This window comes from Schistocerca nitens, chromosome 4 (assembly GCF_023898315.1).
Source record: "Schistocerca nitens isolate TAMUIC-IGC-003100 chromosome 4, iqSchNite1.1, whole genome shotgun sequence".
Taxonomy (NCBI): Eukaryota; Metazoa; Arthropoda; class Insecta; order Orthoptera; family Acrididae; genus Schistocerca; species Schistocerca nitens.
The window spans coordinates 922352675-922370526 of NC_064617.1; the positions used below are offsets into that span (position 1 = coordinate 922352675).

Genomic DNA, 17852 nt, shown 5'->3' on the forward strand with positions numbered 1-17852 from the left:
TTGTCCATTCGAAACTAGACTATGGGTGTTTCGTTTATGCATCTGCATGTCTGTTCCTCTTATGCCATCTCAATGCTTCCTTCTTCTCTGTTGCCTCCTGGAGTTCACTTTTGGCTCATGCTCCTGCAGCTGAACTTCATGCTACGTGCAACTTTCCTGGTGGGTGTAAACCCTTATCTACCTTGGCTTCGTGTGGCGGCCTATGTTCACCTCGGCTTTCATTCGCTTCCTAAGGACGCTACTCTAGCCTCGCTGTATCGCCTTCAGCTTCACAACCTTTGCACAGAACTTCGTGATAGTAACTTTATGTACACTGTTGGCTCTCAGACTGACCATGATGTTAAGTTTGTCTTTGTCATTGGTGCCAGCATTTTTCAGTATCGGCTTCTGGAACGCTACTCAGTATTTGTAGCAGAGCTCTGTGCTCTGTATCAGGCCACACAGTACATCCAGCAACACAGGCTTTGCAATTGAGTCGTCTGCTCCAACTCTCTCAGTGCCCTTCAAAGCCTCTGTGTGCTGTACACTGTTCATCCCTTAGTGCAACGGGTCCAGGAAAGCTGTCACTTGCTCACTCTTGATGGTGCCACTGTTTTGTTTATGTGGGTTCCTGGTCATGTCGATCTGACAGGAAACGAGGCCGCTGACGCTGCAGCGAAGGTTGCATCCTCATACCTCATCCTGCTGGTTCTTACATTCCCTCCAATGATCTCTGTGTTGCCATCTGTCAGCAGGCGGTGTCACTTCGGCATCGCCATTGGACATCCCTTCATGGGAACAAGCTCTGGGTTATTAAACCTTTCCCAGAGCCTTGAAAGATCTCCCGTGAGGAGATCATTTCAGCTAGGTTATGTATCTGGCACTGTCTGTTTAGCCAGCGCCATTTGTCAAGTGATGCTCCCCCACCATTTTGTGTTTGTTGCACTCAACATTTGACGGTTTGACATTTTTTTAATGGAATGCCCCTTTTTTTTGTAACCATTTAGTTCTCGTTTGTGTTTGCTGCATGAATTACCGGCTGTTTTAGCAAACGATGCATCGGCTGTTGAACATGTTTTACTTTTTATCTGTCGTAGCAGTATGGAAAAAGCCATTTAATTGTTAGTTCATGACCTCTGTTTCTCTGTGGCGTATTTTATAGCCCTTTCTCCAAATGCCTGTTTTTAGCTGTCTTCTCTTCCATCAATTGGGATTAACATGTAGTCATTTTTAACTCCTCTCTTTGTCTTTGTGTTCTACACTTCTGATGTGGACGCGTATGACCCTAGTTCTTCTTGTGCCCTAAAACAAAACAAAACAAACACATAATGTACTCGACTGATGTTCCATATTGAGATTATTAGAGTGCACTATCGTAACAATGAAGTGATCCAGAAGTTTGTGTGGCAAGTGAATCATTAACTCATTCTCCAGTTGCATGGTCTTTTCAAATTGGTAGTCATATAAGAATGAACATGCCATGCACAGTAATTATAATTTGGAAATAACACAGTTCACAGTCTGATCCTGTTGTCACAGTAAGCATTATTGAAGATTAACACCGGTCATGAAAACAATGAGAGTTCATTCAATTATTGAAAATCGGTCACTGAACGAACTCTCAAACATGAATTTAGATAAACTCAGCATTTTTTACAACTTGTGATTTGCACTAACTGGTCCGCATACATCATGCAGTAATTTTGAACACAGATCTTGCTTATATCATAACCTTTGCAGGCTGACTAAAATGGCTCCCTAAATTTACCTTTTACAAGTTTACAATTGTCAGTGCTACTCTCAGATATTGTAGTCCACTGTCATTTTACAAGTTACAATTAAACACTTATATTATATCAACACAAAGTCAAATAGGGGTAATGCAGGAGTAGGTTTAATAATGAATAGGAAAATAGGAATGCGGGTAAGCTACTACAAACAGCATAGTGAACACATTATTGTGGCCAAGATAGATACGAAGCCCACACCTACTACAGTAGTACAAGTTTATATGCTAACTAGCTCTGCAGATGACGAAGAAATTGAAGAAATGTATGATGAAATAAAAGAAATTATTCAGATAGTGAAGGGAGACGAAAATTTAATAGTCATGGGTGACTGGAATTAGAGTGTAGGAAAAGGGAGAGAAGGAAACGTAGTAGGTGAACATGGATTGGGGCTAAGAAATGAAAGAGGAAGCCGTCTGGTAGAATTTTGCACAGAGCACAACTTAATCATAGCTAACACTTGGTTTAAGAATCATGATAGAAGGTTGTATACATGGAAGAACCCTGGAGATACTAAAAGGTATCAGATAGATTATATAATGGTAAGACAGAGATTTAGGAACCAGGTTTTAAATTGTAAGACATTTCCAGGGGCAGATGTGGACTCTGACCACAATCTATTGGTTATGACCTGTAGATTAAAACTGAAGAAACTGCAAAAAGGTGGGAATTTAAGGAGATGGGACCTGGATAAACTGAAAGAACCAGAGGTTGTAGAGAGTTTCAGGGAGAGCATAAGGGAACAATTGACAGGAATGGGGGAAAGAAATACAGTAGAAGAGGAATGGGTAGCCTTGAGGGATGAAGTAGTGAAGGCAGCAGAGGATCAAATAGGTAAAAAGACGAGGGCTAGTAGAAATCCTTGGGTAACAGAAGAAATATTGAATTTAATTGATGAAAGGAGAAAATATAAAAATGCAGTAAATGAAGCAGACAAAAAGGAATACAAACGTCTCAAAAATGAGATCGACAGGAAGTGCAAAATGGCTAAGCAGGGATGGCTAGAGGACAAATGTAAGGATGTAGAGGCTTTTCTCACTAGGGGTAAGATAGATACTGCCTACAGGAAAATTAAAGAGACCTTTGGAGATAAGAGAAACACTTGTATGAATATCAAGAGCTCAGATGGAAACCCAGTTCTAAGCAAAGAAGGGAAGGCAGAAAGGTGGAAGGAGTATATAGAGGGTCTATACAAGGGCGATGTACTTGAGGACAATATTATGGAAATGGAAGAGGATGTAGATGAAGATGAAATGGGAGATACGATACTGCGTGAAGAGTTTGACAGAGCACTGAAAGACCTGAGTCGAAGCAAGGCCCCCAGAGTAGACAACATTCCATTGGAACTACTGACGGCCTTGGGAGAGCCAGTCCTGACAAAACTCTACCATCTGGTTAGCAAGATGTATGAAACAGGTGAAATACCCTCAGACTTCAAGAAGAATGTAATAATTCCAATCCCAAAGAAAGCAGGTGTTGACAGATGTGAAAATTACCGGACAATCAGTTTAATAAGCCACAGCTGCAAAATACTAATGCGAATTCTTTACAGACGAATGGAAAAACTAGTAGAAGCTGGCCTCGGGGAAGATCAGTTTGGATTCCGTAGAAACACTGGAACACGTGAGGCAATACTGACCTTACGACTTACCTTAGAAGAAAGATTAAGGAAAGGCAAACCTACGTTTCTAGCATTTGTAGACTTAGAGAAAGCTTTTGACAATGTTGACTGGAATACTCTCTTTCAAATTCTAAAGGTGGCAGGGTAAAATACAGGGAGCGAAAGGCTATTTACAATTTGTACAGAAACCAGATGGCAGTTATAAGATTCGAGGGGCATGAAAGGGAAGCAGTGGTTGGGAAGGGAGTAAGACAGGGTTGTAGCCTCTCCCCGATGTTATTCAATCTGTATATTGAGCAAGCAGTAAAGGAAACAAAAGAAAAATTCGGAGTAGGTATTAAAATCCATGAAGAAGAAATAAAAACTTTGAGGTTCGCCGATGACATTGTAATTCTGTCAGAGACAGCAAAGGACTTGGAAGAGCAGTTGAACGGAATGGATGGTGTCTTGAGGGGTGATGTTGAGGGTATTAGATTAGGAAATGAGACACTTAAAGTAGTAAAGGAGTTTTGGTATTTGGGGAGCAAAATAACCGATGATGGTCGAAGTAGAGAGGGTATAAAATGTAGACTGGCAATGGCAAGGAAAGCGTTTTTGAAGAAGAGAAATTTGTTAACATCGAGTATAGATTTAAGTGTCAGGAAGTCATTTCTGAAAGTATTTGTATGGAGTGTAGCCATGTATGGAAGTGAAACATGGACGGTAAATAGTTTGGACAAGAAGAGAATAGAAGCTTTCAAAATGTGGTGCTACAGAAGCATGCTGAAGATTAGATGGGTAGATCACATAACTAATGAGGAGGTACTGAATAGGATTGGGGAGAAGAGGAGTTTGTGGCACAACTTGACCAGAAGAAGGGATCGGTTGGTAGGACATGTTCTGAGGCATCAAGGGATCACCAATTTAGTATTGGAGGGCATCGTGGAGGTTAAAAATCGTAGGGGGAGACCAAGAGATGAATGCACTAAGCAGATTCAGAAGGATGTAGGTTGCAGTAGGTACTGGGAGATGAAGAAGCTTGCACAGGATAGAGTAGCATGGAGAGCTGCATCAAACCAGTCTCAGGACTGAAGACCACAACAACAACATTCCTGATTAACTGAATAGTTCAGAGACACCCTTCTGAAAGTGAACTTTTAGATACGACAATAATTCCTATGGAAATATGCTATCTATTTTGCCAGAATATCGGATCCTACTTCAGTACCAATGTTTTTGATAATAATGCTAATTACTGTAAAACTAAATGTTGCAAAAGTTGCTAACATATTTCCAACAATAGCTGTAGGGATACTTCACTTATTTGTATATGTATTTGATCTACTTTACCTCAAAATTAACGATTACGTACATGCTTACTTTAGAACAATAACGAAATTTTATATTTCAGGTATTTTGCAGTTAGCACTGTTTCTAGGTAATCAGATTTCACCAATAGATTCTGATAACAAAATGAATGTACTGGATAATAAATTGAAATTCTCTAACCTCTGAGTTAGTATTACAGAGTTTTGTTACTGAATGCATGTCATATGTGATAATCTTGAAGATACGGGGGAGAAAAATGGAATTTTTGGGGGAAGGAAAAAAGAATAGGGGAGGGAGGGAAAGCTATATGCTTAGTTACGTCTTTTCCTTGTTTCTTTTGATTCAAACCGTTCTTTCTGAATTGTATAATATTTGTAGGTTAGTATATCCTGCTCTCTTTCATTTAATTTATGCATTCTATCCAAGTCTTATGGTGGTTCTGGGGTATGTACCTAAAACTCTGAAGCACAAACCCATCAGAACCCATTGCTTTTATCTATACAGCCCCTTTTCATACTTAAACAAATGACATGTTACTTGTTCAGTGGCCAGGTGGGTACTATAACTTTGGATTATCATGTATCTGAATTCTTGATTTCCCATTGTTATTGTTGTCAGAATGGTTGCAGCCCTATGTAATGCACACTTTCAAGCTGTAGTTGTTTTGTGTTTTGTTAAACTAGCTTAAAATGTTAATTTTGTATAGACCTTCCTTGCCACAAATTGCAGATTTAGTATTTAATAAATACTTTCTTAAGGTGGAGAAGATAATGGAAGTGCACCACAAAAGAAATGGAAAAAAAGAGTATTTGATCCACTGGCGAGGATACCCACACTCTCAAGATACTTGGGAACCAGAAGAGAACTTGGATTGTGAGGAACTAATACGGGAATTTGAAGAAAGAGTAAACAAGGTGAGCTTTTCTTTTTCAGGATAACTATAACATGGGATGTGGTGTAGTTAAAGCACTTTCAAGGCATGTAACTAAGTGCTACAGAGAAATTACAAATGAAATAAAACATTTTTCTGTTCACATTTGCCATTAGTCAAGATTGTGACTTAACAAAATGCTTACTGGCGCTTCACAGTAAGCTACCAATGCTTAGAGTTACAGTGAGCTTACAAAAATAGAGACTGGTTTTCAGAGTTAGGATTATCTTAATCCTAGATAGCAGTGAAAATTTCTTGCATTACATTTTGCTGTTGTCAACACTGTCCCAACAGTGTACATGCTTCCAAATACAGCATGTTACTTCATGAAAGTACTGAAGATTGCTGTCTTTCTGCATCACACTCAGTTACTTTCCAAAACATGCTGCCAATCCACAAAAGTGGGTAATACCCTCAAAGACTTTAATGAAACATGTTAGAAACTCCGAGGTAGACATGACAAGCCAACAATCAGTCAAAAATAAGTCTGCTAATGCCTCTGTGTGAATAAATCACCAACCACCACAAAAAAAAGTTGATTGCCAAAAGCTGTGGAGTCTGAAATCTGTGTGAAGAACCCAAAGAGTTCCTGTATAGTTGACAAAAACACTGTAAACATGTGTCTTGATAAGCTCCAGTACTCTGGTTTTGTACAGCTTGCACCAGTGGTAATACAGCACACACTGGCAACAGTGGCAGCACAACATATAGGACACTTGTGGGCAATGTATTTGTTCCCTTATTAGTGCAACAACTTTGCCTTGTTTTGATTTTCTGTTAACACCTACAACTATCACATATTGTTTTATTTACACATTATAATGTGTGGTTTTATCTTTTTGAAAGGCCAAGATGGTTCTGCCTTGAATCAACAAATAAAAATGAATCTGTGTAGTTGGGTTTTATTTATTTATTTTTTACCTTGTATTGTTTGTTGAGTGTGTTTGAAGCTTTATGAATACAGCCAAGGTACACCGAACATAACACACTGTGCCACAGACAGGTATATGACACAGTCATTTCTTGCCATGTGTCAGCATACATAGGTTCGTGCAGTGTGATAGTTTTAGTGCTCATGAAGTGGCAGTCAGGTTCGACGTTCATCATCGCTGTGCCCAGAAATGGGTAAAGCAGTGGTTTGAGACAAGAGAAATGGCCAGCTTCAAGGGTCAGGATAAGGAAAGGTGTCAAAGCTTCAGCAAGATGTGTGTTAATGGACACCAGTATAGAAGGTCCATTCTTGAACGCCACCCAACTCAAGAATGAGACAGATTTCTTTGGATACTTTCAAACTGTTCACAACCGCATACAAGTTGCCGACATTAGTGTCCGTAGCATTGCTGATGAAGGGGCCCTCTCTGATTATCACAAACTTCATAGGCCTGCCTTTGTTGAATTGAATGCAGACCGTGACTGGGACCACGTCGTCTTTTCAGATGAATCAATATTTAGCTCAGTGGATGAGAGTCCCATGATAGTCTACAGGCTATGGGGAGCACATTACGGCCCACAATACATGGTGCCACATTTGCTTGTTGGTAGTACCACAGTATCATGTTGAGGGTGGATGACATCAGATGGGGCACAGATGCTTAACCAAATTTTTGGTCACCTGTCACAGATCAGTATGTGCATATCATGAAATGCACTGTGGTGCCGGCTGTTAGTACGCATTGCCCCAATGGAATGATCCAGTTCCAGCAGGAACACTCACCAGTTCACACAAATCAAAGTGCTTGGCAGTGGTTTTTGCAACTGGCGATGTTGACTTGATCACTGGTCATTTCAAGCGCCAGATTTGAATCTCATTGAAAATCGGAGGGCAAAAATGAAGCATCACGTGAACATTTACTCATTGACATTGGCCACACACTCAACTGAAGGGGTGTAGTGTTCGATACGTTGGAGAGTATCACTAGCTTTATTCCTGATGTGAAACTTTCCTCGTCTCCCATTACTCCACTTTCTATTACAATGTTTGACATGAGTGTATGCTTTTTACCTGGAAATCTACGTGAAGTCGTTATGCTTTAAATTTTATGTATTGAATTTGTGCTACTTAACACTTAATGCATGTAAATTTGAAAATAGCCCAAACAAGTCAACTTGAATCGAAATAGAAATGGTGTCCTAATTTGAGACAGGGAAAACCCTTTATATATATATATATATATATATATATATATATATATATATATATATATATATATATATATATATATATATACAAACAGGTAAACCCAAAAAATAATAATAATAATAAAGAAAATTGCCAAGTACTAGCCACATATTTTTCACAGCTTTTAAATTGTCTCGAACCCAAAGAGAGATTCTGAAAAGTGCAGCCAGAAATCTCACCACAGAACTCATCACCACCAACACAAGAAGAAATTTATGCGCACATCAAGAAACTTAAAAGCAATAAAACATCAGGGGTGGACGGAATTGAGCAGAACTCTTGAAGAATTTATGCCCAAATTCACTCAAAAAAAAAAATCACTCAAATAATCCAAAACATCTAGCATACCGAAAAAATCCTGGATGACTGGAAGATTGCTCCTGAACTGTGAATCACCTGACACATTCTTTGATTACCAGGACAGCACCAAGCCTCCAAACTCACAACCCACGGCGAAAGAAGTAGTAACAGAAATCATCCTGTCCTTGAAAAAGAACAAAGCATCAGGAGAAGACTCAGTAGTGGCTGAACTATGGAAGGAGACAAGACTGTACGCAAGTTGACAGAAATCTCAAAAAATCATTTGGGAGACTCAAACATTAATTAGTGACTGGAAGGGGACGTGACTGACATCAATAATTATCGAGGAATCCCATTGGTACCTGTCGCATAAAAGATTTCCTCCAAGGCCTTAATAAACAGAGCCAAACCTCAGCCGGACCCACAACTAGGGGAATACCAGGCAGGATTTAGAAAAGGATGCTCTTTTACTGAACAGATACTGAACCAGAAGTCAATGCTACAACAAGTAAAACTGGCTGGTAAGAAATATTTCATCATCTTCGTTGGCTTCAAGAAGGCATATTACTCAGTAGGTAGACCTTTTCTCATGAAGATCCTGCAAGAACTGGGGCTAGATGAGAAGACCCGCAGCCTTATCCAATAGACTTTAAGCAACACCAGGTCACGAGTAGAATTCAGAGGAACCCTCTCAGAAAGTTTTGAAATCAAATTGGGAGTAAGACAGGTAGGTGGTCTGTCCACCTCTCCTCTTAAACTGTACCCTGGAAAAGGTAATAAGAGAGTGGCGGAAGGAGTTAGCTCGAGAAGGAATTCCAAATGGTATCTCTCTGGGACATAAGTGCATTGGGCTCAGTGTTGATTGCCTGGCATTTGCTGATGACCTAGTCATCTGTCCTGAAGCCTTACATGCTTCAGAATGTTTAATACTCAATAGGAAGGGATTTACTGAAAAGCTCGAAATCCAGGAGAGAAAGATAATGAGGAAGATACTGGGGTCAGTCAAGGAAGGTGACCCGACCGAGAGCTCTACAAGTACAGTGAAAGACTCACAGATGTACCTAGGAGAAGACGTTCAGCATTTTTTAGACACGTTTACAGGATGCATCATGACAGATTGTCCAACCAGTTTCTCTGTTACTGGCAAAAGAGGAAGACAAAGTCACCATGGTTGATGGAAGTGGAGAAAGATCTTCAGGAACTAGGAATAACAGAAGGAAACTTGAAGGATCAGACAATACTCCAGAAGAGGTTTTGACAAAAGAGGTTCTAGGACAGACTAACGAGAAAGAAGACTGGTGTCCTCTGGACACAGGAGAGGAAGGAACAACACAGCCAGAGGATGCGTAACTACTGGGCAAATGTCAAAGCCCACTCCAAATTCAGTAGTTGAATGTCGTGGTCCTTTGTTGGCCTATACAAAATAATAATAATAATAATAATAATAATAAAACACTCTGCAGGTCTTAATATTGCTGTTTAATAACTCCCCACCTTTAGCGCAACAGCATTGATTGTCAGAAACTGTATATTCTTCCAGTTTGAAAGCAGGGTCACCACTTCTGAGGGAGTCCTGTCTTGCTTAAAATTTCTTGGAGTTTGACCCTGGCACTGGTCAGAGAAGACCTACACAAATACCAGAAAAACTTTGCAGAATAAAACTCCAAATACTGTGAACATTGCCTGGATTTATTATCCACAGACTAGCTCGAGTACAGTATCCTTGAACTTGATAATGTTGTGGCTTGTACAGACTTGTGCAAACTTTCTCATTTCTTGGTATGAATATCAGAGACATGTTTAACATTGTTGAGAAGCCCGAACTACAGAACTTCGCTAGAAGTGTCTGTGTGGTGCGGTGTAGAGTGTTGTAGGCTCAGAGGAAATACTGATGACAAAACAAGCATGTCGAATGGAGATCTTGCATCACTGCATGACACCTCACTTGCATCACTGCATGACACCTCACTTGCATCACTGCATGACACCTCAGGTGTACATCAGATGAAAAAAATGTGACCCGCTGAAACCAGAATCACCCCCCATAAAGTGCCCTTGCACCCTCTTGCTATCAGATTAGAGGATCTATCATTACACAATTTCAACCCATTGAATGCCAGTTTTGTTTTTCCTGGTGGCAATATCCTCCATAGTAGTCTCCACACAGAGACGCAAAGTAGAGGCTATTTTACCTCTGAATTAATTTACCCAAGACAGTGTCGTCATTGTTAAGCCCTACTGTGAAGTTGCATGGCCTTGAAAAAATGTAACTGCAATAGATTCTGCTCATATTATAATCAGGTAAATATGGTAAGTGTCATTTCTGTTCATCTTGTTGCATTATTGTGTACTTTTTTCAGTTACTTTCTACTATAATATAGCAGTTCTTTTTATGTACGGTCCAAATTTCATCGAGCTATGTAACTTGGCAGTTACTCGTCTTGTGAAAGTTACTTTTGTCCTTCAGTTTTGCACATCATTGCGTTATAGTAAGAAGTTGAATGATATCTTCACTGGTACATCAAAGGTATGGCACCACCACTGGCCTTGACACATCAGAAAAACATCGGCTGCTATCAAAATTACAAATCATGCAAACAAAAAATGATCGTGTTGTGTAACAAAGATCACCCCATACCATGCCAGTTATTGGGCTTTTGTGATGATGATAACTTCAATCAAGCAACAACAGTTCTCTTCAGTTTCCTCACACAGGTACGCCTAACATTGTACTGTGTGCAGAACCAAGACTCATCAGAAAGACATGGTGTCACTCCTGTATCTAGTGTTCTCTTTAGGTGTACCACTGTTGGAACACCTGCTGCTGCATCGAGCAAAGTTGCAACAATGGGCACTGTTCTGACTGTCTGTGGTGCTCCATACATTGTTGCACTGACTGTGTAAAACTTGTCTTGCTGTAAACAAGCCCATTTCCTGACTAAAAGTATGTGACACGCCTGTACAATCCTGCACGGCCAAGCTAACAATATAAATGTCCCCTCGGGTGCTAAACCATGTGGGGTCATTGAGTTCATGTATGATCCTTCAGAACCCATCAATTCTCTCTCTGCCTGACAGTCGTGGAATCTCGACAAACCTCAGAAGCAATGTTACAGAACAATAAACTGCAGTCATATTAAGCGTTGATCCTATCACTGTTGAACTCTGACATGCTGGTAGGGTTTCTCCTGACATGAGTCATAATATGATTTTCTCATCATCACCCAACATCCAGATGAGATTTCTGAATGAAAAACACTTTGTGTCATCTTTCTTTGGATATACAGTGTAGACGCTATTGCATGTACCTATTGTGAGCAGAGGCACTAATTTGCTAATCATTTTCGTACCCATGAATGTAGTACATTTTACACCAGTTCGACGTTAGTTGTGTAAGCCACATTTCCCATAATTCTTTTTATAGGTTTGATTATTTGTGTAACTTTACGTTTTTTTAATGATGTTCTGTTATACAGGAACATTAACTGCATGATGCATACATTACAATATGGTAGTTTCAGACTGAAGTGTACCAGGGGTAGTCATAAAATTTTAATAATCACTTTGAAAAAATAATGTTATGTAATTATTTCTTTAGTTGTGCAGCTGTGGTGCAGATTGAAATCCCAACGCCATAGTGCTTTAGCAAACCACTAGCCAAAACAAAGTGGTCCAGCCCATCAATGAAGTGGGTTATTGTGCAGCTGCTTCAGATCAGTTTAGATAACTTCTTTACCCTTCTGGATTGGCCCAATGCTCAACATTTCTGTTACCTTTGAAACAAATTACCATGTAGTATGCAATTAGTCTGCTCCAGTTCCTTTTATCTCCTCTAGTGGTGTGCTACAATATTGTTGTACAGGATTTCCATGTATATCAGGACTGCAGACATGTACCTACAAGCAAATGGAACAAATTAATTACATAACATTATATCCCTCTGTGTTTCAAAGAGGTTGAGGCTACTTGGCAGAGTCTAAGGCTACATTTCTGCTGCTGTGAATTGCCACAGACCTCAAATTTGTATTCTGTATGTGCGTATTCTGAGAAAACCATTCCTATCTGCAAACTCACAGAGCTACTTTCAAAAAATTTGCTCGATGAACAGTTACTTGTGTACACATAATAAAAAATATATAGTAGTCTTAAGGCATCCTGCCCTATTTTTCATGTGGGTCACATTCAGTTTTATAAACTTGTTTGGCAGAAAATAGTAATACTACAAAAATTGAAGGTTTTATATTTGTAGATGAATGTAAAAAAATACTTTGTTGTAGGCTAAGAACCTCAACGTGCGTGAATTGAGAACTGATCCAGCGCACACAAATAGATACGCCGAAGAACAGTCTGCCAAAAGGCAGAGTAAGCGGGGGAAAGGCAAGAAGAGGTAGGTTTCATTGAAAGTTACCAAATATACAAAATAAAACCACTAGGCCCTCTAAAATGAAGTAAGCCTGTACTGTATTAATGTCTTTCTTAGAATATTAAGTTCTTGTGAATCCTTTTCCTATTTTACACTTGGCTAGATAGTTTGAAGTCTTACATGCTCTCGAAGTAAATTCATTTTGTGAACACTGCAGTTTGTAAGGAATTGGCCCAGTAAGATGATTGACATGCAGATGTGACAGCATGACATAAGGCCAGAAGGAAGCTATTGTGTTTGGACGTACTCATGACATAGCCTTGAATGAAGTTGCCTTATTTGTCAGTATATCAACTGCCCAATATGTCTACAAGGAATGGCGTACTGCTGGGAGCCATGGAACACAGAGTAAGTTCAGCACAGAGTTAGTTCTGTGACGTTTTGAGATATTCGTACAGGACCTACACCCACTCATTCAGCTTACCGTGAACATGAATGCACTTATTTCATCATTCTCTGTGAAAAAGTGTTGCTCTCTTTCCTATATATTCATGATGAGCATGATGCGGACAGTAACTTCCTCCAGTGTGACAACAGCCCTGTACACTCCAGTTCGTGGTTTGATAACCGTGCGAGCGTTGTACCATTCCTCAGTTTGTATGCTAAATTGCACAGTCATAATCCCAAAGAAATTGTTTGGGACTATTTGGAACAGGGGACCCAAAGTAACCATAAAGCTGCACGTGATGTACTTGAAGTACCACATTGCACTGCCCAAGGGCTGTTGTACGATCTCTACCAAGTCAATCCACCAGGCAGTGTCAACAGACAGCGACTAGTATGGTTTCTCTGGCAGTTCTGTGAGTGTGCATACAGTGCAGATGTGACATGAGAAAATGGCTATTTCTTACAAACAATGTGTGGCTGTGAAAATTTGTTTTTTACTCGGCGAGAACTCAGCGGAAACTGTTGTGTTGGTTCAGACAGCTGACAAAGAACATACTCTTAGCAAAACTCAAATTATGAATGGTTTTTCTCAGTTTAAAAAAGAAGAAATGGCCATTAAATATCAGTCCCGTTCCGGTCACCCTTCAGCTGCTCAAAGCGAGGACAACTCTGGCCAAATCCATGATCTGATCAATGAACATTGACGCAGGACAATCGACCAGCTTGAGGACTTACCTGGGATGTTCTGGATGCTCAAGTCAATGCATTTTGACCATTGACTTGGGGATGCAAAGAGTGGCAGCAAATTACGAGCTGAGGCTTCTCGCCGGATATCAAAAGGATCATCGCATTCAAGCTTGTCATGAAATGACTCATTCTTAGATGATACAATTTTTTTCAGTAAAATCATCACAGGTGCTATGTGGGTACAATCCAGACAGAAAATACAGTCAGTTCCATGGAAGTCAGCTGGCTCACCTGATCCAAAAGAAACTCTGCACGTGAAATCAAATGTGAAGGTGATGTTGATCTGTTTTTTGACGTCAAAGGGACTACACACACAGAATTTGTTCCTCAAAAGTAGACAGTAAATCTACAATTCTATTTGGAGGTTGTGAAATGGGCGTGCAGATGTTTGATGTGAAAACATGTGCCTTTGTGGAATTCCAGCGAGTAGCTCCTGCATCGTGACACACTCCCACACACATGGCTCTTAGTGTTCGCCAGTTTCTGTCCTCATTGAAGACGACCACCTTGATCCATGCATCATATTCACCAAAAGCATCCTTGTACTTCTTCCTGTTCCCTAGGATGAAAAGAAATTTGAAAGGGAAGCGTTTTGCTGATGTGGAAGACATAAAATGCAAATTTCACGAAGTTTATAGCAGGTATTGAAGGGTTAATTTATAGGTGCCTCCACCACTGGAGTAAATACATACTTGGACAAGTGCATTAATGCTAATGGAGCATACCGTATTTACTCGAATCTAAGCCGCACTTTTTTTCCGGTTTTTGTAATCCAAAAAACCGCCTGCGGCTTAGAATTGAGTGCAAAGCAAGCGGAAGTTCTGAAAAATGTTGATAGGTGCCGCCACAACTAACTTCTGCCGTCGAATATATGTAGCGCTACACAAGCATGCTTTGTGGGCACAAAGATAAATACTGGCGCCAAAACCTCTGCATCAGTAAATAAATTAAAAAAAAAAAAAGGTAGAGGACGAGCTTTTTTTTTCTCCGCCCCCGAGTTTCGACCACTGCATTTTCATACATTATCCAACGAAGTAAATACAAATTCCGTATTGTTCATCTTCGAATGTAGCAGAATTACAATGTACTACGAAAATCCGACTGGCAAGACTGTTAGGGATGTTTGTCAATATGGCCAACTCTACGTTCCGAGTTTTTTCCTACCTGTGAGAAGAGATGGTTGCTAATAGGAACCTGATGAAATGTGAATCACATGCAGTATTCTCTTCACCATAAGAATAATACGAATATAAACATTTTGCCATGTATTCTTTCGTGTTTGTTGCTATCTCATTTAAATCCTGTCTGCGTAATAAACTACGAAACTAGAGTGAGACAACAGCAAACGCGGAAGAATATACTTATCGTGTCATTTTTATATTCGTATTATTCTTATGCCTAATAGTGATACAGTCAGAAATGAAGCACGGCAACTGACTAGATTTTAAATGTAAGATGACTAATTTCTGTGCAGAATTTGATGCACTAAAGAAGCGGCCGCAAAGATTTTCAAACGGAGGAAAATTTTCGCAAAACTCTCGTTCAGAACATGTTCTATCATACGCATGTTCTATAATACGCATTTGGTTCTTGTTGATCATTATCAAAGAAAGCAGAAGTGTAAGTAACAACAAATAGCAGTCTCTTGCCATTGTTTCGCTAATGAGACAATTCCTCTTTTTTTTAAGCGGCGGTAGCGCGCACAAAAGCAAGTCATGCCGCGAGCGGCGACAGGCCGTAAACAGGCACTATCAAAATGCGACAAACAATGCATTACACAGTACAGTAATGCATTTTCAGCTTAGAGTGACGTAAACACCTATAACAAAGAAAACGGCACTTATCAGATCAAAGCAAAATAAGCAATCGATTCAAACCAGACAAAGCACGTGAAAAAGGAAGGGTACCCGTATAAATACGGACGGAGCGCCTGACTCATAGCAATGGCTACCTGGTAAAGCTTAACTGCTAAGCTTACGACTCGAACCAAACTACTGTAGCTGTATCGTCATTCATTCGACCTAAATTGTGTCTCATATTACAATGGACCAACTTTGTTTCGATTTGGAGGTGCGGCTTTGAATTTAGAGTCTCAAATTTCAGGTGCGGCTTAGATTCGGGAAATTTTTTTTTTCCTTTATTTTGAGTCTCATTTTTCAGGTGTGGCTTAAATTCGAGTGCGGCTTAGATTCGAGTAAATACGGTACTTTGGAGGAGATTACGGTTGTATTTGAAAAACAATGAAGTACATGTTTCCTACAAAGAAATTCCGGTTATTTTTGGGTCCCACCATCATAGGTGAGACACAGCACTAAACATCCTAGCAATTTGGTAGCTTCACAGGATCTAATCATGAATGAATTACTTCAACTGGATATGGCATTGTAGTGACTTGGCAAGACAGCCAAGCCACTCGGAGGTAGCCGAAAGTCACGCGTTTAATCTCACGCAGACTGGCGTGAGGTCTGGAACAAGGTAAAGTAATTGAGTCTAATAAGAAAAGAACGTAGTTCTTGGAATACTTGACTTTAATCCATAATTGGTGTACATCGCTCTTGTTGATACGTTAATGATAATCTCAATATAAACTGGTAATGGTGCCTTGCTAGGTCGTAGCAAATGACGTAGCTGAAGGCTATGCTAACTATCGTCTCGGCAAATGAGAGCGTAATTGTCAGTGTAGCATCGCTAGCAAAGTCGGCTGTACAACTGGGGCGAGTGCTAGGAAGTCTCTTTAGACCTGCTGTGTGGCGGCGCTCAGTCTGCAATCACTGACAGTGGCGACACGCGGGTCCGACGTATACTAATGGACCGCGGCCGATTTAAAGGCTACCACCTAGCAAGAGTAGTGTCTGGCGGTGACACCACAGGCATTCCTGAACGAACTTATGGACTCTTATTACTTGTTGAATCAAGGTTATTATGGAGGCTAGAGGGTGTGTTTAGGCAGTATTAGTGTGTTGTCTCCTGTGTACTTTTGTGTATGAGAATAGATCACTACTCACCTGAAGAGAGGAAGGTTGTTACCTAAACCATGTTCTAAGTTCATCCTTTGGAGAACTAACTACTCACTCTTCCAGCACCACTATCAAAAACTCCCAGTGGTACAGATGGGAGTGTCTGTTTAGCCGTATGAAGGACTTTGTCAGTAGCTTGGCAGGTAATCTTTCTTCTCAATATGTCTACCACTCATGGTTTTCTCTATCCCGTAAGTGGTGGTCTGTGCTCATATAGATATTTATTTCACAATGGATTTGTTTTAAAATATATTTAAAAGTGTTTTGAACTGTATACTGTCATTCAGTGCACTTGTACAGCGAGACCATTTTTTGTTGCAGGACAACATATTATGATACTGAATAAACTGCAGAAAGAAACAAAAAATGGTGCATGTGTGATATTAGTCACATGCCATGGCTGTCAGAATGGTGTTAAAACCTTTTTATATCTTCTTTTAATGCAGTTTAGTAGTATTTGATTTTGTGTGCAGTTTTATAGAAATGACCAATTTTTAAAGTTGTACAATCAGACTGTGTTCATTAATTGTGAAATTTTAATAATAATCTCTTAGACTATTATTATTAATGCATATTTCAAAGATTTCAGAAGTACACGGCCATAAGTTGCAATATAGTAGGGCACTATATCCTAAGATAAATAAGTTACTATAACTGTGACGATAGTTTGGTTTGAAATATTTACTTCATGAGACACATAAATCAAATAGTTCTACTATATTATTATTAATATTTAAGTTACTGTGCATGTAAAACAAGTCATGTACTTCGTCATTATATTATAAACATAAATTAAATTTGTAGAAAAGACTATATCATTCTCTGAATATTACTCATTTTAAGAGCATACCTAATTATGACCAAAACATTGATCACCTAAGCATCATGACTGGCATTGAAAGAGTGAATTACATACAGCATAAGTAAAATATGTTCGGGCCATAAAACCAGGTATAGTCCTCGCCCTCCTCCAAATATAAATGTGAAAGCTAAAATGAATAATCTAAGTTGCTCATACTTCTCTGCAAGCCTTTTGATTTGACAGTTTAAGTATTAATGACGCTACTTATTTCATCAGGCAGCTTTTCATTTGGCTGTAATGAGGCAGAGGAAACACTGTTCTAGATCTTTACTCCACAGAAAATGTGGAACATGAATCAGCTTTATACCTCT

At 39.6% G+C, this 17852-nt stretch overlaps 1 protein-coding gene across 2 annotated transcripts in view; it reads left to right on the forward strand.

Moving 5' to 3' along the window:
* Positions 1-17492, forward strand: part of LOC126253543 (M-phase phosphoprotein 8-like) — a 203016-nt gene extending 185524 nt beyond the window's left edge. For both annotated transcript variants that reach the window (XM_049954937.1, XM_049954938.1), the window contains exons 5-7: positions 5454-5609; positions 12383-12492; positions 17001-17492. In XM_049954937.1, coding sequence (XP_049810894.1) covers positions 5454-5609; positions 12383-12492; positions 17001-17025 — 291 coding nt within the window. In that variant the 3' untranslated portion in view covers positions 17026-17492. The remainder of the gene's footprint in view (positions 1-5453; positions 5610-12382; positions 12493-17000) is intronic.
* Positions 17493-17852: the final 360 nt, after the last annotated feature.